Genomic DNA, 23,551 nt, shown 5'->3' on the forward strand with positions numbered 1-23,551 from the left:
TAAACAAAGCTGAAGGAAACAGTCTGGTTTCCTGCAAGCTCTCTACCCTGACCAACAGGGAGCTAGTAAGGTTGTTGAGAAAAATCTGTCCTACTGTAATTTATGTATTAATTGCAAATTATTTTACAGGCCAGACTACTCTGAGGAGAGGAGAGGATAGGAGGGGCCACATGTACTTCGATTTTTAAAAAAAAAAGTTGTCAACAATATTTCTTGACCAGTAATAAGCACACATACTTGCTGCTTGTCAATTCATCAACTGTGTTTAAAACTAACCTCCACTAAGATGAAGTGGAAGTCTCTTCTTGACTTCAGGAAGAGTAGTGCATTATGTTTCTAACTTATATAACAAGTTTGAATGTATATGCAGTCATTCAGGAAGAGCCAGATAAAAGCATTATCAGTTTCACCAAAAGCCGTTCATTTTATTGGTTGGTAGCTTGCTTCTGTATAAAGTTTTCTCTCTGATTATCCAAAATAGCTAGCAGAAAATTGTAGCAACAAAGAACTCTGCTACCCCGTACAGTCTACAGAGGAAGAAGAATCACTTTAAAATTAAATCTCAGAGAATACAGCGGAAATCATTGCTACAGAGCCAGTACAGGGCACACAGATTTATAATCAGATGAAGCCCAGTGATCTATGGTGAATTCTGTTTGAAGCTTGTAGGTCAAGGGATATTTGATCTGAAGCAGCCAGCTTTGAGCAAGCTGTCTTTTAATTCTCTACTCCTGTAGAGCAAAGCCACCCAAATGGCCCCAGCACTGCTATGGTCCCCCTGGACCATCGCTGCACCGCTACGCCTCCTCTCCAGGAAGGCAGGGAAACAGCCTAGAAGTAAACTTTTCTATAGAATGCCCAAATCTACTTAGAAAAACCCAATGCCATGATATGGCCTAAAGTCATTTTTAGCTTATTTCAGTGTGATGACCATGCATTGTGCTCCTCTGTATCCTCCAGCTGAATGTGATGTTCAGCCCTATCTACGGCTTCATGCAGTACTCTTGCAGACATCGTAGTCTATATAACTGGCTACAGTGTTTAGACAAATCTAGTTGCAAAGTCTTCTGTCAAGAAAAATATTTCATAGTATTTATTTATAAAACACTGCTACATTAGTATTATTTTGATGAATTTGGGATAGATAACGCATATAGAGCCACGGTTAAATTCTACATATGTTTACATGTTATGGATACATTTGACAGCTTTTTCTGCCCCTCCTCAAGTTACTATATAACCACAGATAAATGAATTATTTTTTTAATCCTCCCTATAATCATATAACAGTCACCGGAAATATCTGTAAAGATGTTCATATCAAGCAATTTAATGTCAAGGTGAAACCCATAATAAAAACATACGGAATACTGTTTTACTGAATAAAATAGAGACTTTCATTTTCCTATTTAAGCTATAAACATGTTCTTGAGAATATTATGAACGTAGAAGCTAGTCTATATTTGTCCCAGTGTTCCCTCATTAATACCTTTCTAAAAGGACTGTCTTAAAAATGAAGTAAATACATGGGGGTAGAGACAATTACTGAACGATCCAGAAAAGCTTCAAGCTTCTACATCTGTGTGTGGTATTGATCATAAAAATGGATCTAGTTTTTTCAATTAGCCCTGCATAATAATGTCAGGAGACATGCTGGATGTCTGGATTTCACAGGATAATCTGGAGGGCAGAGAGTTAGGTGTCCTGAGCAAAGCCTTTATCTATCCAGGTGGGAGAAGCTGAAGTGTGATTCATCCTCGAAGCCAGAAAGTTCAGGCACTAAATTTTGAAGTAAACTTAGAGTAAGTTTGCAGTGCTGCCAACAAAGAGCTAGCTCTCTCTGAGCCCAAATAAATAGGAGATGTGCTTGGGATCTTGCCCCCACTAATTTGAGGAATGTGCATGAACATGTTCATCAGTGCTTGCGTTTGGGTCCCGATGCAACTGGCAGGTTTAACTATGACTTAGTGCTTATCATCTTTCCGTATCTCTGTAGAGCCACAGAATATTTTGTATTTACAAAAATATGAATCAACAAACTGATCTCTCTCATGGCTGGGCTTTAAGTTGAACGGGATTCTGTACTTCAGTCAACCGGTAGGACTCATGTCACTGTCCCCAGCCTTGAGAAGACGAGCACTAAAATGGAGGACTCTTCACCTCAGCCATCGCAGTGCAGTGAACTCAAGTGCTGCAGGGTTTTACATTATTTGGATCTGTAACGGGGCATGGCCTCAAGCAGTCTGTTTTCCTAAAAATGTTGCAGAGGAACAGGAACACAGATGAAGCAGGTAAGAGGCAGGCAGGGAAGGTTATCATCCACTGTAGAGAGGTTGGTGACAAAGTGGCTTAATATGTCCATATCCATGATATTCCCACTGAACTACTGGGCTAAATACACTGTGTATTTCAATATGATTTATAGTTGCTAATTCCATTACCCATAGATCCCTTTTAGAAAGCCCTCACAGCTAATGAATTTAATGACACAAAGGCCAAAACTTGAATATATATCACTCTGCCGAAAACCATCAATAACTGGGGAAACATTAATTTTTACAGCCGTGGCTGCTTGCAACCTATTTTACCAATCATAAACTGCTCTTTAATCAAAATCTGTTCACCTCTAAGGTCATCAAAATTTGCTGCCAGGCTACTTGGAACTGCCTGGCTCTTGTAAACCTGGATGATATGCTTACCCTGTAAGCTATAATCTTTCCCGCTTTGTTCAGAGTTTTAGAATAGTGATTGTACTGTCCCCTGTGAGTTGCCACTGATAGAAGTTACAACTTGTGATATTGAGTGAACCCACCACTTTTAAGTAATGGCAGGAATTAGGCATTCTCCTGAAAATATCACTTTTAAGCTGGCTGGGAGCTGTCAGTCTCCGCTTCTATCCTTTGAATGCTGTGTGTTGTTAATTGTACCAGCAGCCGCTTGATCTGCTAAACAAACCACTGGAAGCCTGAGCTGATAGTTTAGGTTGTTCCCTCGGTCTCCGTCATAATCGGAATGCTGCTTTTCTTCTCCCTGCACGTTTTGTCCTTGACCTCTGCGACTCAAGCACCAATGGGCTTGTCTTGTGTTGGAACAGACTGTAGTGGTTTAAGAGGAGTCCTGTCTCAAATGGATGGGTGTTTGAGAGAATCTGACGGATGTACCGCCTGCAACGAAGGAGATGGAAGGGAGTGAGTAGGATAGTTTCCTTTTGAATTTGTCATATTAATTGACGTAAATGTGAGCATTTCACATAAATGCAATAATGTTTTTCACGTAAATATTATACATAGAGTGCATTAGTATTTAACAGCTACATGAAGAAGTCCTATAGACCAAAGCTATAATTCAGACAGTTCAGCAGAGTAAAAGCACCTCAGGAGCTCTAGCTCTTCAGTCCCCTCTGGAAATGTTTATTTTATATGAACATGCATCAGCGTGTACATATTGTCGGTGCTTCTCCATGATAACTTTTAAAACTTGCATCTTATCCACAGTACACAGCGTTGTAATGTGAAACTCATTCCTGGTTACAAACTACAGCACAGAGAGTGGCATCTTATAGTGCAGTGTTTATATCCAAAATTCAGCAATCAGGCTCCCAAGTTAAAACACTGAGTGATGGAGTTAATTAAGGACGATTAGTGCTGTCATAGCTCTAACGGTCTACAGATATAAGTGCCTCTAAGTGATGCAAAATTTGTCAGGAAAGGTAATGTCTTTCATTGCGCCAGCTGATACAGCTGGAGAAAAAAAGCGGGCTTTGGGCCCACAAGCCCTTCTTTTGGTTTGAGTATATTAACATTCCTATCATCAGAAAAAGCAAAAACACTCCCCCACACATACATTAAAAAAAAAAATATCAGTCTTATTTCAAGAATTTTACAAAGTAAAATTGACAAGTTAAGTATACAGTACAAAGATGCCAGATGCCAGAATTTTTTAAGTCTTGAAAGGCAGAATATTGTTAAATGCATCCTATCAGCAAAGTTGGAAAAGGTGGACATGTGATAGTTCCCTAGGGATAAATCACTGCCTTTCCTTCTCTAATGAGTTCTAACCTCTGTTCTTTTGCCTGAAAAATTCTCCCACGTCTTCCTGCAGCTGAGTCAAGAAACAGGTTTGTTTGCAGAGACACTTTTGAGACACTTCTGATTTATTTTCCAAAACGCTATGACATCTCCAGTGTTTGGGTTGTTGTTTTTTTTTTTTCACTTTTATCATGCCACTAATTGATGTTTTACCAGAAATAGAGCTCAGCAGTGTTAACATCCTGACATGCAACAGTAATGGCAAATTACTGACAAATACAAAAGTCTTGCTAATGAAAATTCCTTATGCTAGAAGTTTTAAGGCATTGATACTTAATATCAATACCATATGCAGGTTATAAAGTCCATTTATACTATTTGATTTCTGAAGATTTTCTAGTAGACTTTAAGTAATCCAGCATTTGTTTGTTAGAAGTGGACCAAAAATGTAAATTAAAATAATGGGAATAATCCCAGGCTTATATTAGTCTACCTAAATAAATATGGACTCCAGAAGAAATTTTAGCTGAGTTTAGCACTATTTCACAAGAGATTGTATTAAACAGAGTAAAAGAAACATAAAACATTCACTTCTGTAAAAGCAACAGTGTTTTAAAGAGGGACCTGCTGGCGATGCTCTCATTGTTCCTTTTTACTCTGGTGTTCAAAACTGGGTAATAATGTTTTTGTAAAGTGTCTTAGAATGAGGTACATTATGAGTGTTTACAAAATATAGTCACTTAGGTCTTACAGTACAAGTTTTGACTTTTAATGTAAAAATAGCAAAGGAAGTGCTGCACAGCTATCGTAAGAAGTCTTTACTGTCCTTGTAGCTTATATGCAGGATAGATTTTTTTTTCCTACATAGTTAGACCATACAACATTCAATGTAAATGTTTCTTGTGTTTTAAAAAAGAGTTTAATTGCCATCATATTTCATTTTTAAATATGGCTAAACTTGGAAAAGTTGAAAGAGAAGTAAGTTTCTGTTAGCATTAGGAAATTATTAGAATTCTTATTTTCCCAAATCTCCTTTTGTTAAAGTGATCCACAAATTACTAGTTAGAAGCTGTTATTGTGTGTGCGTGTGTATAATTGTAAGGGATTCAAGGGAATTGAACATACGTGATACAGAGAATGTAAAGGAAACATTTAATGGGATCCATATGAACACATTGGACCGAGTGTTTTAAGTGTTATACATCATTTCTTTGACATCATTACATTATTATAAAGTAAATCCAGCTGTATTTTATGCTCATTGACACCAATCAAAGTACGTGGCATAAGATCTCTGTTAATTTTTCTTTGAAAGTGAAGTGCTGGGTTTTCAGCACAGCCTAAATAATAATATGTAGGATTCATTTTACTCTTAGAGTGGCAGTATGGTATGGAATTACATACTTGGCTATTTGAAGGCACACCTGTACTGATAAATAAAGGGCCCAGAGCCCCTTAATGATCCCCAGTGCTTAACTGGTCCCTCCCTCCCTCAGTCTGTTCTGGGCCGTCCCAACCTGCTCAGCAAGGAAAATCTGCTGCGGCAGGCGCGAGCTCAGAGCACCGTGGGCATGAGTCAGTAGGCTGTGGTGGGAAGTGGTATTGGTCTCTGGAGGTCTCTAAATCTCTTTTACTTCATGTGTAAACTTTGAGTCCATATGACCTTTAGTTTATAAGCTTTCATTACATTGTAAACTTTATTTTGCATAAAACCGTATGGTCTGTAGAATTCTTTAGAGATGTTTGATATTTCATATTCTGGAAGGTTTACTGTGTAGTAAGGCCAAGAAGAAAGTCACATACAGCAAAACAATAATCTAAAGGTAAATTGGTATTAAAGGTACTGGTTAGGTACTTTTATATCCTAGTGGTCTGACAAAGTTCTCAAAGCAAAGGATTTTGCAAGTAAGGTAGGCCAACTAAATATTGAGCTACATCAGAAGGAGCAAGTGTAGAAAAGATTATTGAAACACAATGTGAATTTATACCTCAATAGAGCAATTTCATACACAGTATTTTTTTCATATTCACCTTTTCTCAAAATATGTGACAGCAAAAAGTAAAGGAATTCAGAGATAGGCAACAAATAATTAGGGGCTTAGTAAGGTCGTTGGTGCATACATAGAAAGAGAATAATTTTAAATTTAGAATGGAAGGAAAGGGTGTAAAGACTCGCACAACATCAGTAAGTATATGTAGCAGAACCAGCACTCTGCAATGGTAGCACCTACCTCTAATTCTTAGTTTGTCTTCTTGGACCCAGAGCATAAATCTCATTGTAAAATTGAGAATTTTTGTTCTGTGCTTTTTAGCTCTAGTCTGAAGCATTCTGATTCTCTGTCTTCCCTGCACTGAATCTTTTCCAGTTCTTCAGTGCCCCTTATGGTCCTTCATCTCTGCTTGAGAAAAAATTACAGATTGGGTTGTAACTGAGCAGTAGTATACCCATAGAAGTTTTAAATAAACTGAACTCTCTGAACATATGTTGCTATGTCATTCATTAAATAATGGATTGCAAGTGAATTCATACTCAGCTGAGATATGTCTAGTTAAAAAAAGAACAAAAAAATCCAAACATACCAATAAATAATGAATTTAGGAACTGAAAAAATTAAAACATCTCAAAAGCACCATAGGTTAGATGCAAACCTTTTAAGGTTCATTCCTTTTTAATATATTCTCTCTGATATACTTAGTAACGATACAGGCTATTGTAGTCTTGTCAGTAAATGATAAAACAGTTCAATTACCCCTTCTTTCTATGTGGATCCAAAAAATATAGTAAAGTGTACTTCAAAACTGTTAGGAAAATACTTCAGCAAAGGTCTGGCTTATTTTCAAAACTAATTTTTAATCAGGTGCTAACTAGTTGATAAAGCTGCTTATTTCATTTTTGTCAGTCTGTAAAGCTATTTGGCTACATGTTTATGATTACAAAGGCATTTTAGCCTGACTCTTAAGGAAAATGAGTTTATGTTAATGCTGCTCTTGTCCATTGGTCTGTGTCTCCAATAACTTTTGAGCAGAATGGCAGCACTCAACCAACACGGCAGAGTAAGGGAAGTGTCTAAGTTAACTAACTTCCCACTTTCTGAAAAACAGAGGCCTAGTAAGAAGGCAAGATCTGAATTATTGTATCTCGTGAAGGAAAAAGCAGTAGTAGTAGAACTCAGCAGCTGAAGGAGGAGCTGTTGAGGTCTGCACTCCGTAACTGTAGGGTATCAAGCTCCGTTATACAACTGCCATGGAGCAGCGTGTGTTCAATATTGATCCAGGGCCATCCAAAAGAATGAGTCAGAACCAAAGAAGACAAAACGTTCAGGGCAGAAGCAGAACTCCTCCCTTCAAACTTCAAAGAAAGGAGAGCAAGTAGGAAACCTTCGAGCTAGCAGAATTACAAGGGAAGTTTTTCTTGTTTATAGCTGGCATCAATACAGCGGTTTCTCTTTTGGAGTGAGTGCATGGAGTTTGGGAAGTGTCTCAAAATAGAAAAGCTAAACAAATCAACATTGTTATTGAAGAATGAAAACAAAAACCCTAAAAATGGAAAAGGGAAAAAAAAAAGTGCAGGAAAAGAAGTTTAAGTGGAGTTTGTGGAGTGGATGGGGAGTGTACAAATTAGAGTAAAACAAAGCAGATCCAATGCATAGCAAAGAAGCAGAATATTGTATAGATCTTTTCAGGAAACATCACAGTTCTAGATGTGGTCTGCTGAAATGAGAGAACTATTTAAAAATAATGAATTCTCAGGGAAAGAATTTAGATGTTTTCTAAACAGTCTCTTCTGTCTGTAAAAAAAAAAGGGGGCGGGGGGGGGAGTCCTAAATGCAAGTGCAGAATTAGAAGGTCAATAGTGAGGGCCAAGAGCATCTCTTCTGGCTCGGATGTTCCTCAGATGAAAATCTGATTTGAAGCAAATTATTGTAAATGTAAAGTTTGAGCTGAAATCATGTTTTATAGTTAATTTTTTAGATGAATGGAAACTTCTACCATGTCAATGAACACATTGAAACCAAATAACGCTGTATTTGCATATCATACATAGACTTTTTGATGTAAAAACAATTTAATAACCTGAAAATTATTAGCAACCATTAAAAATAAAAACAGGAGTTGTTACGGATAGCATTATGCTGAACAATAGCAATGGGATAAAAATTGATAGCTAAGCTAATTTCTATATCACTCCCGTACATTTTGGGTTGGCTTTAGACAAATTATCTTGTGTAATACCACTTTTTAGGTATTTAAATGATTTTGCATTAAGTTATTTTATGGAGTCTACTGTTTGTTCAGAGTCCTGAAGAACTGTAAACGTGCATATTTAGACATAATGCTGCTTTATATCCCAAGCAACACTTTTTGTGGTATAAAAGTAAAGTTAATGAGATGTAGACTTAGTTTCAAGCAAAATAAAAATAACTTTGCCAAATTAGAAAGTCTGTAAAAACTAATTGGAAACTCAGGCTGATTCTCAACATAATGAATTTGCAGTGAAGGTCTGATGCCAAAGACTTGTCTTTAAATCATCAAAATACTTCAGAATCTGATGTGCGGTTTTCTGTGATGCCAGTAGCTGGATGAAGGGGTGACGAGTGTGATAATTAAAAAGGAATCCCCCAGGAAATCTGATGTGTTAATGTATTGTGATAAATTGCGCTGGGAGATAGAAGGTACCCTACCAACCAGAAATACTTTATGGTTGACAAAGCAGAACCAGGCTATTGCATGGAACAAACTAAACTATTTGTCAGATAATTGTGTGCTATTGACAGGATAGGGACAGTACAAGAAGGGAACTAAAAGATGCGTTGCCATATAGATTATACAGGTTTTTTCGTATTTACCTAGAGAAGCAGTCACCTTGGTAGCTTGGCATTTACTGCATAGCTTTTGATGTACCTTGTGGAGTCTGACTGCATGTCCTGGCAAAGATCAGCAATTTTCTAACAGGGCAGTGGCACAACCATTAAAATGGCTTGTCATGCAAATTACAGGACATGTAATAATCCTGCAAATTTTCTGTAGCATGGATTTAAGATTGATACCACTAAGTAAGGGAATGTCATTGATGAAATACTTGAGGATGCTGGACATCAAATATTATGTCCAAAATTTGGGTAGCTTTCAATTCTAAAATAGCAGGATACAGGATTTACTGAGATTAATTATTATATGAAAGTGCCTTAGCAGATTATTTCAGAGCTCTGGACTGTTGACTCCAGTGATTTAATTTACTGAGGTCTCCAATTTTCTAATATGCTTAGAAATGCTTTTCTGGTATATGCAAACTAATATTACAGCGTAAACCCTAATGCAACTGTAAGAATGCTGCCTTGATAAAAGATCAATGAAATTAAAAGGATTAAGCCTGGGCCAAATCCGTGACAGCTTTGCTTACCACAGCATAGAAAAGCTTATGTGGAGCACTAAACAACCTTGTTTCTCCAGTTGGGGTAAATTGTGACCGTCACGGAGAAAAAAAGTGCTTTTTTTCCACCAGCCGTTCCAAGAAGGGAAGGGGCACACTTTCATCTTTCACCTTGAAGACACATCATGTCATAATTTAAAGAAAGCATGTGTTGTAAATGGATGGCAACAACAGTTCCTTGCAGGGAATTTTTGCAGATTCATCAGAGCTCCGCTCCAGCTGGTTTTGTGCAAATTTAACTGGACATCTGCTAAGGTACAAGGGAAAGTGAGGGCGAGTATAGAAATGGGACAAAGCCGCATTAGACACTGAGGTAAATTAGCTGGAAGAGTTTCAGGTTAATAGCTTCACAGTTCACCCAAACTGGCAGCAGTTTTTATCAGCATCTTCTTTGCAAAGTATTTGTTATTGTTGCTTTAAAAAGGAATTTCTTGCCTCAATTCTCCATAGCTGTGTTTCTTGCTGTACTGAGAGGCTTTGCAGACTCTTGTGGGAAGTAGAGAAAACAAGATTTTATTGTCCCTTTAAAGTACCGTTATACCACATTTGTATCTTCGTTGTCTTTTGCAGGAGGATTCAAGCTCACTGGGACAGGCTGAGCTACCCTAAAGCCGCGTAGCGGTGTTAGCAGGGGGCAGGAGCTGTGCAGTTACAGCGTCCCTCGGGTGCTGGAGGGCAGCGCTGAGGGTCCCGTAGGGCAGCGGCAGCACAGGTAGCGGGGTACCCACCACACACGTCTTTCACTCCATCTCCTTCGCAGCCTGGTCCGGTGGTTGCGAGCTCCTTGCCGGCTCATCTGCCGTTAGCTGCCATAAAACCTTTTCTCTGGGTATCTGGGTCATTAGTGCTTCAGGTAGTCTTTAAGAGGGCTTTTTCCCAGGTCTTATTTAACAAGTGCAGTAGCAGACTCACAGAAATGTGTTAACCTCCTTTTATGAAAGATGTTTGTTAGGTGGTAGGAGTTACTCAATTATTTTCTCTCTTGATTTGAAGTGCAAGACTAATTCTTATACTGTGTCTGTTTCTTTCACAGCTGTTCTTAAATGAGAATTATACCTTATGAAATCAGTTGGTATCTGTGCTGCAATTCAATGTCAACTTGATTTATTTGTTCCTTACCCTCATCCCCAGAAAACCCTACGACAAATTAAGTGAATGCTAGATCATCTTTTTTTTTCCTTTTTCTTTTCTGTTTTTTTTGTTGAACTACTGAACTACAGTGCTGGAGGGTGTGTGTCTCTGTCTGATATTCTCCATTGCAGGAGAGTATTATATTTTAAATTATTTCACATTGCAGCAACATTTTACAGGCAACTGGGTTAACAACATGATAAAGCACAATGCCTTAATCCCAATAACTATTACATCATGGTCATGCTCTCTTGATCCTTTTGAAATAATAACCCTCTGTGGGTTTCTTTGCCTTTTCTTTGTCGTTTCAGATATGCCAGGTAGCCCACATAACCAGTTCACCTTCAGACCCCTCCCGCCGCCGCCTCCACCACCGCACGCGTGCACCTGTGCCAGAAAACCACCTCCGACAGCCGATTCTCTCCAGAGAAGGTCAATGACCACCCGCAGCCAGCCCAGTCCTGCTGCCCCGACTCCCCCCACCAGTACCCAAGATTCGGTGCATCTCCATAACAGCTGGGTCTTGAACAGCAACATACCGCTGGAAACCAGGTACACACCAACCTGTTGTACACAACATATCTCAAACTTTGGGGGGGGGGGAAGATGGAGTGGAGGCCTGACATTGATGGTGATGGGGAATTACAAGTTTCTCATTCAGGACATGCCACTGCCTTTTGATTTGAGGCCGTGTCGTGTAGCCACTTGAGGCCTTATTTACTTGATTCACCTAGATCACCAGTGCTCATAAAAGCACGTGTTTTGCTCAGTTTGGGAAGACATTGATCTCCTTAAGGTGTGTAGATTACATAGGTATTTTAGAGTTGTGTGCACTCAGGATTTGTGCTTGTGTACTTGTCTCACCTTCCCACATTCTCCCAGGGCCATTTTGTAATCAGCAAATAGAAGTTTTGTTTAATCGGTGTACTCTGGCACCTCTGGAGTCAATCAGTCTTCAGGCGGTAGCTTTCCTGTGGATAAGAAAAGATAGGAAATAATACTAAAATAGTATCTCCTTCAATGTGTATTTAAACACTTTATTGCATATATACACAAAGAATATAATTTGATAATCATTTGGTAATGGAGAAATGATACTGGCCCAAGGCAGGTATTGAGCATGGAGAACCTTACCTCTGGGAGCTGGGGAAGGGGGGGTTCAACTTCAGGGTCAATCACAATTTACACAAATAACCTACTCTGAAAAATAATTCAAAGCAAATATATTCTGTATTCAGAAAACCTTTGTTTCAGTACCCAGAGTTCTGCGACAGGGGTAAATGCAGTTTCCTCTGACTTTTTGGCTACAATAAGCTTTTTTTGTTCGTGATAAGTATTAGCTCATTTGATGGCTTTCAACTACAGCTGTGTTTGCTGACTTGATGCTTAAAACAAGCCCTTGATTTTCTACAACCTTCTTCCTCTTCATTGTGAACGGACCACCAAGAAGACTAGGGTTTCCTTTGGGTTTTGGCATTTTAAAACACAAAGTGCATGACTCTGTGAAAGTTGTTTGGTGAAACAGCTGAATGTCTGGCATGCAACTAATCTGATCCAGAGAATATAAGGTATTATGCACGGAAATGTTTTCTTTTTGATACGCATATGTCCAAGGGCCAGTTATCACAGTTAATTACTAAAATTTTGTTCTTCTATAAAAAGGTTGTTTTTATTTTATTACAAAACTTGAGTATACATCTTTATACACTTAACTGCTGCTAATCAGAAGTGTCGAATTAATTTTTTCTTCTCTGAAAGGCTATTAAGTTGGGCTTGAAGAATAAGCTGATTAATTCTGAAATAAAATTCCTTATTTGTCTTAAGGACAAATCACAAAAAGAATCAAGGAGGATGGAAACTTTCCATAGAAAGAGAAAAGTGAACATAAACAGAATTTTAGTTCAGCTACTCCTTCTAGAGCTAGAAGCTTCTGTTTACACAGTCTTTATAAAGATAAATCTCTGTCATTGCTGGTGTAACAAGCTTATATACCTATACCTTCTGCTGCATGTGAGGCTGATCACTGGGCGTTCTGTACCCATTTAAGTACCTTTTGGTTCTCTTCAGTTAACAGTTAGGTAGATCTTGTTTAGCCTTTCTTGCATCCCTGTTCACTATATTCTCATTAGACCCCATTGGGGAAAATATTTTGCAGTTTTAAGTCTCTCTTGAGTTCAGTTTAATTTTTCTGATTTCGTATTATTTTTGCAAATTTGAAACTTCTCATAAAGGACAAATACATAGATACATAGTTATATCTGTAATTACATAATTGGACACTGACTAAACGCCTGTGCAGTAGATTAAGAATTCAGACTGGAAAACATACTGTGGGCTACACGTTAGCAATTCACATTCCTACCCTTTGGTGGTTGTTTCAGCTGATTTCATACACCCTCTGGTAGCTAGCTGCAGCCTCTTGTGAAGCTGGCTGAAAGGCTATATAATCCAAAAGTACAATCTGTGAGACTGTTTGCCAAGATGTATCTGCAGTTTATGTGCAGACAAGTGGTATAGCATTGTAATTGTAATAAAAAACATTTGTGATCACCACTTCCCAGAAGTCTATAGTACATAACACAGCCTTAGAGAAAAAGAAGGGCTTGCAGCTTGGTTTTTCTTCCTTTAACAGGGAATGATTCAGCTAGAATCGAACAGATACTTTGGCCTAATATCTGGATTTTCTTGCTTACCTTCTCCATTAATGTTTAGCTGCCCATTAAAAATAATCCTACAAATAAAGGGAAACATGTCAATGGCAGCTGTGTTTCTGTGCTAAATCTTTAATAGTACCAAATCTACCTAATAGGTACATACCTAATACACCTAAGCAGATTTTTTTTTTTTAATTCGGAACATTTGCAATCAGAAAGAAGACTTAGTAATTTATTCCCTACTGTAATAAGTAGGCAAAAATGAGAATGCACATGTTCAGCTTTTCTTCCAACTGTATCTCCTGTTAATCCATAAACAGCACATGTGTTTGCATGGTTTATCTGCAGCCATGTAATATTAGAGAATTTTCAGACAGGAAAGATTTCCTAGAGCTAATCATGTGACTGTAAATCCTGTTCACTCTGGACAGTCAGAAATGAAGCAAGTTTATGAGCCTGCTCATAATAGTAGTGTGTCATATTTATGGAAAAAAAAATTCTGTAGTTCTGAAAATGTTTGCAGCACTCTGATTAAACATGTATTCTTATGTAATTAGAATAGACCACAAAGGGCTGCAGTAAAGACGTATACTGAAGTATGTATTCTGAAAGGTTTTTTGTAGCATAAAACTTTCTTATATTTTTATAGAAAAGGGCAAATCAGAAATTCTGTTTCGTGCTTCATGCAGAGGTGTTATATGCATGGACTAATCCGCGAAGCAGTTTTGTCAGGACCCAGCTTACTTGCCCAACTGTTTAATGAGGAGACTGACTTGGAAAGGCAAAATTACTTGTTCAAGTTCACACAAGCTTTTGGCAAAGCCAAAAATAGTCTAGATGTATGTCATTGCCAAGGTCAGTTCTCTAACTCTGGCAATTATTCTGATTAAAGCAACCCAAATGAAAATACAAATTAGGAACACCTTTACAACTTCAGAGGACATGTCATAGAGTGGCTGTTGAATAAATTGGAGAAGAGCTGTACCTGTAGGAGGTGTAACAGCTCAAACTGCTGACTGACTCTGCTGCAGCCTTCAGTGCTGTAATGTGCCTGTAAATGCAAATACAGACTCTGTAAGTATGCATGCACACACAGTTTTGAAAAAAGCATATTATTAAAATGACTTACGAACATGCAGTAATTTCATTGTCACACAGAAAAATAATTTGTAAGTATTGCCAGAAGAAGACTGCAAGGATCTCACACACCACATAAAAACACAGGAGACATTGATTCTCTTTTTTAGGATAATGTCATTGGGCTCTTACATAAATTGATTTTTTTCTTCTCCCCCAGAATGAATTACTTGCAACCTATTGCCTATTCCCTTCCTTTCCACTAAAATAATTGTTTTTTCAGGTTTCATAGGTACTTTGCTCTAATGTTTCAAATCTTACGATTTACAGTGTAATACATTGTCATTATCTCTGACAGCCCCATCTGAACATAGCTTACTACTTTTTATTGAGTGTGTATTAAACCCTGATAATTCAAAGAAGTGTTTTTCATTTTCTCCATGCCCTGTTAGTTGACTCATTATTTGTTTCCATATCTTGCTTTTTTGTGTTGGTTTTTTTTCTGGTGTTTGCTATTTATTTTCCCACTTCAGTCAAATTCCCAAATAAGAAGAAAAAACTAGATGTTAAACAGGGTTTTTTACCTGACATTATTTCTGATCCTTGCTATAGTCTGTTACAGTTCCCTCATGGATAGACCATTGCACACACTTATTTTGAGTAAAGTTTTGCATTTAGATTACCCAAGCATTCGAATTTTTAAGTTTTCTGTCTAAATATCAAAACTTACCTAATTTTGATTTTGTTTCAAAGTGGGTTTTTTTAGTCCTGTTTTGTGCTTCAGTATTTTACATATTTTCTTGTTCCTTCCTTTTTTAACAAAATTTCTTTCTAGTTCCTCTAACCCATTTCGCAGTGTTGGCAGTAAGGTTAATGCTGTGCTGAATGGACTGAAATCTCCCTTCACTGCGCTGGCAATGAGCCAAGTACTGTGGAAAAAGACAGCTTAATTTAAGCAATCTTATCACCATGGTAATAGCTCCTCTAAGGGGATAGCGAGGTACCAGACCGTGAACCTGAGATTCAATTATCATTAATTTATATAAAACTTTGAAGTAGTAGAATAATAAGAGAAGTATTTGGGGTTCAAGGCAGTTATGGTTTTTAGTTACTATTCAGCAATATTTCAGAGGCTTGAAGTTTGATTATGGCTCTAAACACTTAAAAACTTTGAGAGTTTTGGAGTTCAAGAAGTTTATTCGGCTCATCATATAGATGGAGTCATTCCTTTCTGTATTACGTAGTTATTTAAGGTGCATATTAAGACTATCTGGATTTTCCTAAAAATATCATCTTGTGTATAATTCTGTTTAGTATAGGGGAGATCTTGACAACTATCACTTACCAAGAGATTTTTTCTGTACTTTGGTTTTCCCTTGTTCTTTTTTAATCAAGCTCATAAGTATTTGTGCTCTTCAAGAAGTACATTGGTAGCCTTTCAAATCACAGAAACCTGTACACACTCACTTTCAGTTTAAGCTGGAGTAGTGCTAAAAGCGAAAATAATAGATGAAAAGTACATATATAAATACTCACTCACACGGTTCAGTGTGAGCTCTTGGAAGGTTTATTCTTTCTCCTTGGTCTCTTCATTTGACCATCTTGTGAATCTTGCCCCCAGTGCAGAGATACCGAAAGCACTTTTGTGCCTGCCTTTTTCCCAGTTCAAGGTTTCCATAGCAAACAGAATGGCTTTTACAGCTCCCAAGGCACACAGGTGTTAATGATCATAAACCACCAAGCAGGGAGACAATTACTATTTGAGCAATGTAATTCATTAGGAACTTGTTTGCGAATGGAGCCTACTCTTGAGTTAAATGACCAGACTTGTGGTTATTCCAAGAATAAATGCAGAGAGGGCTTCATTTATGATCTTTTCTTCAAGTCATGTTGGTCAGTATTTGCTGTTAGGACATTTCACTTGGTTTTTGTCATTTTCTACCTAATTAAACAATAAATCTAACCTACAGAGAGGCTGACCATATTAAAAACAGACACATGGCAAGGGTTTTAAATTCAGTCCAAGTCCCATGTGTTTTCACTGCACAGCAGAAAAGATCTAAAAATATTTAAGACTTCTGAATTGTAAAAGATAAATTGAAAACTGTAAATATGACCATGAACTTAAAATAAAAGCTGTAAATATGACCCTAAATTTAATAATGCGAGAATGAAAGCATCTTTTATGGAAATAAAAATATAAATATTTGTCAGCTACAATGAAGTACAATTTTCATGTCAGCAGCAATGGCACTTGAGGGTCCTTCCTTTGAATAATTTGAGATCCAGTCTCTAAGAACATTAAGGTAATTTAAATTGTTTCTATGCTCTACTGTATTTTTTCTTTGGGAGAAGCTCTAGTGTGGGATTCCCTGGAACAGTGGGATAGTATTTGTATGTTTAAAGGGGTTTTATGCAGGCTTAATATAGTAACTTGAATAATCACGCTGCCGATACTTTTCACTCATTATTTTGAATAATGGAATAGTATATAAAGTTATAACTAAAAGTAAAGATATGTTGTTATTTTATGGCCACCAATAAGCAAGCAGCCTGTTAGCTTTCTGTGAAACACAGTGTTTTCATTTACAAAACCAGAAACAGACTGAATATAAATGTTGAAAGACAAAGATAATTACAGATTAATTCAAAGGGTCTAGGCTGATTTGGAAAACAGAGACCGTGAGAAAGAGTCAGAGATATGCAAAAGAGTCTATCTTTTCATTTCAAAGAAAATCACATGTGCATGTGTAATGTTATTGCCCGGAAATGTGTATCTATCCCCTGGATAGCTACTTCTAGGAAATCTGTTTTTGAAGACTAGATAGTATTCACATAGTTAATGTGATACACCTCTTGTCAAGTAAAATTTGCGTTATTTGTCACAGTAGCTATACAGCTTGGCTTTAGACCATACGCATGTGAATGTAGGTATTTGGAAGTAGACAAAAATGCTAATAAAAGTCAGTTAGAATATGCATGAATACCCACAGGTGGAAATTCATGGCAAAGAGAACTGTGGGGCAACTACTTCTACTTCAGTTATCTCATTCCTTTCTTTGTTTTAAGTCATGCTTCTAACCACAGAATATAAGCAACAAAATTACAATATTGGTATTTTTGTCCTTCTTGATTCGTGGTTTCAAAGTGCTCTGCAAATGTTACATACTATTCTTTATATAATTTTTGTAAATATTATTGTAAGTACTATTGTTCTCATTTTCCATATCAAAAATTTAGAATTTATTGAAAAAAAAAGATAGAGCAAACCACAAGCTTATTCCTTCCATACCCCACTAATCTCTGTGTACATTGATCAGTTTTACTCAGCTGTTGTTCGAGTTGTAGTGCAAAAGGAAAGTTCTAAGCCACAGAAAAGCACTTTTGAAAACTGCTGGATTAATGTAGCATTGTCACCATGTATCATAATAATAAAGCCCATACTGATCTATACAAGAGTGATCTATGTCCCCAGTGTGGTAGGTTTTGTTTTATCTTTTTTTTTTTTCCCACATTAAATAGCCAGTGAAACCAGAAGACAGCTGTATTTTGGAGAACTGTTCCATTGTAGAAGCTGTTCTTGTCCTATATTTATTTAATTATTGTCCCAGATTTCTCCTAGGGACTTGAAAGTTTATTCACCTGGTTAACAGGCTTAGCTTGCCTACAGCAACAACAGACAAGTGAGTCAGCATCATGTCACTTGTTGTTCTGTACTGAAGCGAAAAGTAAAGGATACAGATTCTTTTTTCAGAAAGGCTCAGCAGGTCACAGGGCTAAGTTTTCAAACACTATGTAAAAAAAACATGAGTGAATAAAGGGAAGCAATTCTATGTGAATGATTCAAAAGGCAAATCCAGCTCAAAGAGGAAATTTTAACAAAGCAGTTCTATTCCCAAAGGCAAATCTCTAGGGGGTTTCAAATGTATTTCAATTAGACATGTAAAAATAGAATGATAAAATAAATTAGGTACATAGTTTTCATGGCCATTTCCCTCTTCTTTCACCCATGAGCATTCTTGTTCCTACTGTTCTTGTGCACAAAAAGGTGAAACAAGGTAGATAAAATTACAGGCCAGATTCTATCTATAATTATAAGTCATGTCTTATATTCACATACAGTTTTCCTGGGTTGGTTTTCAAGATGAGGGTATAGTGCATATATCTTTGTTGTCAAGCAGGTGTCTTGTTTTTACACTATATACTTGCCTTAGAATAGCTGCCTTGTTTTTATACTATATAGTTTGCTGAGTACTGTATGTGAGATTTATAAACAGAGGTCCATATTCTGATTAGTATCTAAGTTTAGAAGTTTCCTTTTTTTTTTCCCCTCCCACTTTGGGTACAGAATAGGATGGATAGGAAATCAAGAAAGAGCAAATTTCTGTTTCTTCCCACTGTCACAGGAAGTACTAAGTGACTTAAAAGGGCCAGGTAACAATGGGTTCATGGTGGTGTTTGCCATAGTAGATGGGCAACTGTATCGGTTCCAAATCCCTTTTGGCTACCATCTTTATATATTCTCTGGTTATGCCAAAAATCAGAATCCTTCTTATGTTTCAGCTACTATGCCTCTTAAAAATTCCCTTTGCACTTCTGTTAACATCTAAAAGAATTACTTCAATTGCCTACTTAAACATTGGTGTAGGTATACAGTTATATATATTATATGCAGTTAGAGAATTTACTTGAAAAGAAATTGAAAAATTTAAATGATCGAACTGAAGACATCTTAGTTTTCCTATCACATAGCTATGCAGCAATTTGTAACACTTTAGGTAACAATTTCTTGAATGTGAAACACATACAAGTACAAATGTGTTCCTACTTGGTTTATCCAGGAGAAATGCAGACTAATTTTTTGGCCAAGTTGTTGCAAGATTTGTGTTTCTACTAACTCACCCAGTGGTTTACTTTCAAATCTGCTTTTGTTCTTCATTTTTTCCTCTTACAAACCTGTAGTTTTTAATGGAAATGGAAAGAAAACATGTTACAGGTACAAATGAAGGTGGACTTCTAGACCGACAGACACTAGGCACAGGGTAAATGCATAGAACTTACAGAAGTGATACCAAGCCCTTGACGAAGCTGAGGGACATTACTACAGTTCTGGGATATAAAAATATTTTCTCAGAATTTAATTAAGGAATTCTGTGTGGGGTTAATCTGGTTTCTGTAATAGTATTACGTTATAGCCACATGAATTCAGTTGGGATATTGCTTCACGTGTACCTTTTATAAGTCTTAAATTACCGTTTCAGATAAGAAGCCAAAAGTACATAACAAAACGACCTGATAGAGAAGGGTGTAAAGAAAGAAATGAACTCCTGTTCTCTAATCTTCTCCTAGCTGAGAATTCATCATTTTTGTATGAATTGCACTCTTGGAGTTATATGCCATTCCTCTTGAGGTTGAACAAGAGCACTTAGATGAACCACATGAAACTGCTTCTTTACCGAAAGCAAGCTATTCTGTGATCAGCAGGACTAAGAGGTCTAATTTCATGCCTTCTGTCACCTGAACTCCCCACTAACTCCCTTCCCTCGGTCCTTCTCTCTTTACTGGGCATGTCGGTGTAGCAGGTTTCGACCTGGCTGTTGATCAGCCAGTACGTATTCTGCTTCATTAGCTACCGTGTGCCGTGCTGGATGGGTGGCTAGAGGAGCTTAGAGAAGACAAAGAGCTGAATGTAGAAACAGGAGCTCGCTGGGGCTTTTGCTGGTTTTGTTGGGTGTTTGGGGGTTTTGGTCCCACCCCGCTCCTTCCCCCACCCCGATTTTTGTGAGTCTGGTAGGATCTTTTTCTTCCCGTTAACTTCGCTTGAGAGGATTCAAAGTTCAAAAGTTTTACATTTGTAGAGATGAACAGATGGATAGATAGGCAAACAGACATTGTGGTTACCTTAAAGAGGGAATGTTTTCCAGCTGCCTCTTTTATATGTGAAATTATTACTGAGCCTTTAATATTTATTTATGTATTGGAATTATCAGTGTAATAATATTAAGTGACTTCTATTTCACAAACAAATGCCTTAGAGATTATGTTCTGTATTTCTCTTTTTAAGGGAGTATTATCATCTTCTTTATGGATGTTTTTGATGTTTTTGTGAACATTCAGAATTTCCTCACTCGGAACAAGCAGTCTTATCAGTCATGCTTATAAATCCTCTGATTTTTCTTGTGTTCCCAGCTTACCAAAAAAAAGGCTTAGCTTTTCTCTTAGATCAAATATTAAAGCACACACCAGGCTGCAGTCACATCTAAACTTTTGAACTTCAGTTTTTTATTATTTTGCTCTTTAGAGAGAGCACCTGATTTTATAGAATTGATAGCAACAGTTTAGCGTGTCCTAACGTCCTGTGGGAACAGTGGTGTGCTCAGACAGATGAGTCGTCTGAGTTTATGAGAACATAGTCGCAGTCTAGCTTTGGAAATTTGTCTTTGTGCCACCAGTGTTTTTCAAATTCTATAGAAATGTCTTTGGGTACTCAATATACTCTCCCAAAAATGGAAGGCATAAACAATTGTGATTTTTAACATTTTCTCAACGTTATTTCACTGGTAGCTCAGTTTCAGTGTAGCATTGCTTCAGAATCTCAGTTTTATTACAAGTTAGAGCTATGTAAATTCTCCTCGGTGTGAATGGAATCATCTATCTAAAAGGGTGTGAGCTGGATCCAGCTTCTGTGCACTCTTCTGCTAATAAAGAAATCCCTCTGCAGACTAGCATTTTACCATCAGGCTAAGAAGCCACGTTTATAAATCCCTGTGCAAGAGAATGAAATTATTCCTGGCTATTGATTGCAAGGCTGTTAAAGCCTTAATAATAACTTTCAGTTCAGCATTTCCTTCCCTTTACCTCTGATATGTTTGAGCTATGCACCACAAAGGACAATCAATACTGCCAATATCAGACCATTTTGCTGTAATTTCCAAAAAATTTAAATGGGAAATTATCAGATAAGTGGGTTTTTGTCATTATGTCTTGAAAATGTAAAGCAAGTAAGGAACTATTGACTGGGGCTTTTTATATATATATTATTTGTGTGTATATAAGTGTATGTGTATATGTATACATACTTTATATATGTATATGCTTATGTATAATAACACTTTTCTTATTTTATATGGTGATTCTGCTTCTGCTTCCTTGAATATCAGTAGGAATTTTGCTGTGATGTTCTTTCCTACCAAAAGTCTATGTGACTATGTATCTTGTTAACTGCTGACTGCAAAGTAAGGCTTCACATACTTGCAAAATCCTTCAAGTGTGACAAAGGAGCATTGAAGTGAAAATAACCAACTGTATTCTCATGGCCTGATATGAAGGAAGCAGATTTATATAGTCCAAGTTTAGAATTTTCGAACTAAAATAGTTACAGGTAACATTAACATGTTCAGAGCATTGCCGTCTATATAATGTATATATCTACAATTGTGAAAGTCAGTGGGAAAGAAAACTAGAATTTGTTGTCTAATATAATGCCAGGATGCTGTACTCAGATTCAGTTGTCCTTTTTTTGTCTGAGTGCTGTTTACTGGGATAATAACTATGAAGCGGGAATAACTAGTACTCAACATAAGCAACACAAAAATTTCATTCTCATAGTTTGTCAAAAGACTCCTGATATGTAGGCACTGTAATCTGTAAAGCAAGCTAACCAGTATTCTCATTTACCTTCTTTTTTATGTAACTGCCTGAATAAAAGGCCCTTGAAAAGGTAAAACTGCTCTGTAATACCTTTTTATTTTCTATAATCTGGCATTTTGAGAACTGTAACCTTACTTTTAAAATGTTCTAATGGAAATACATAATATCATATGCATTACACCATTTTAGAAATTACCTTTTCAGTAACATGCATTTACAGTATTCTTACAGTCAAATGTCACAGTATAATCATGCTTCATACTCTTGAGTGGTTGATCCTGTGTACATCCCGCTGTGAATCCATCAAAGAAGTTCTACCAGCATGGATTGATTGATCCATATATGTATTCAAAAACGTGTCTTGTGCCTTGCTGAAGGTGTAAAGGTACATTTGTCATTGGGAAGATTCTGGACCATGTCAACATTGGCCAGCTTACTGCAGCTGTGAAGTGTGTCTGTGGCTTTTGGCTTGCAGGCATCATAGTGCCACGTGATTCTAAATGTAAGATCCTGCTTTGATTTTGGCAGAAACAACTGAGGGCCACTCGCACCCCCAGCACAAGTGGCACTGTAGTGCTTGCCTGGGGTCCGCAGAGCACTTGCATGCTCTCAGCCGATGGAAGAACAGAGAAATGGGTTGTGTCGGAACCAATGGCAGCAACAGTCACTGATGCTCTTACTCCGCTGGGAGCTCGTATGAATGGGGCACAGTTCAAAGCACCTGAGCTGCAAGTGGGTCAGTGGCTCCCAAAGCAAAGAGCTGGCAAGCTCAGGAAAGTTGAATGCTGTTCTCTGGGAAATGCCTTCCTGAGTCGGGGTACTCAACAGAAAGGCTAAAAGGATTCAGGCTAAAACAATACTTGCACTGTGGCCAAGGCAGTCCTTGTTCTTCCAAGCTGCATAGTATCAGTGCCCCTTCACTTGCTTTCTTAGCTCAGACCTTATGGCTTGAGACAGAGGAACACCGAGGTGCTCTAAACTTCTTTGGGTGCATGCTATGGCATGAGATTTAGATGTGCGCCTGTCAGAAAAGAGTGCACTGAAGAAGCTTGCTCACTTATGTGAAACAAAGGAAAAAAGGTCCAAAGAAAGTTGGTGTTTCCAAAAGAATATGTAGTTGGTATGGTCAGCCTTGAATGCGTCCTTTGTTGCCACAATTTCTGAGCACGTAGCACAGTAAGTTATTGTTTAAAATTAAATATCTGTTCCCAAATTCTCTTGGAGAGCGCTTGCCAGTCCTGAAAACCATCCATCTTCCTATAAACAACCTCTCTATGTTTCTGCACCAGAGCCTGTTCTGCAAGGCACATTTCTGTATCTTTTTTTTTTTTTTTTGTGCTAATGTAGGTTTTGCTATTTTTTCTTGAAGGCAATCAGTCCTCCAAAATATGCTGAAATAGCTCTCCAGATGAAGTCTTTCGTAGTATGTTTGAGAATCACCACAGTAGGCAAAAGCATTTGAAGAAAAACTGCTCTCAAAATAGCTCAATTAAGAATACTGAAGAAATTGTACTCACCTATACAGTAACTACAGTCCTTCAAAATGGATTATCCTTGTACATTTTCCACTAAGTAGCCAC

The 23,551-nt window shown here is 37.4% G+C and overlaps 1 protein-coding gene across 3 annotated transcripts in view; it reads left to right on the forward strand.

Moving 5' to 3' along the window:
- Positions 1-23,551, forward strand: part of TENM1 (teneurin transmembrane protein 1) — a 346,769-nt gene that overhangs the window by 173,078 nt on the left and 150,140 nt on the right. For all 3 annotated transcript variants that reach the window (XM_052813749.1, XM_052813752.1, XM_052813750.1), the window contains one exon: positions 10,902-11,142. In XM_052813749.1, the coding sequence (XP_052669709.1) occupies positions 10,902-11,142 (241 nt within the window). The remainder of the gene's footprint in view (positions 1-10,901; positions 11,143-23,551) is intronic.

The sequence above is a fragment of the Harpia harpyja genome, chromosome 18 (genome assembly GCF_026419915.1).
Source record: "Harpia harpyja isolate bHarHar1 chromosome 18, bHarHar1 primary haplotype, whole genome shotgun sequence".
Classification (NCBI taxonomy): Eukaryota; Metazoa; Chordata; class Aves; order Accipitriformes; family Accipitridae; genus Harpia; species Harpia harpyja.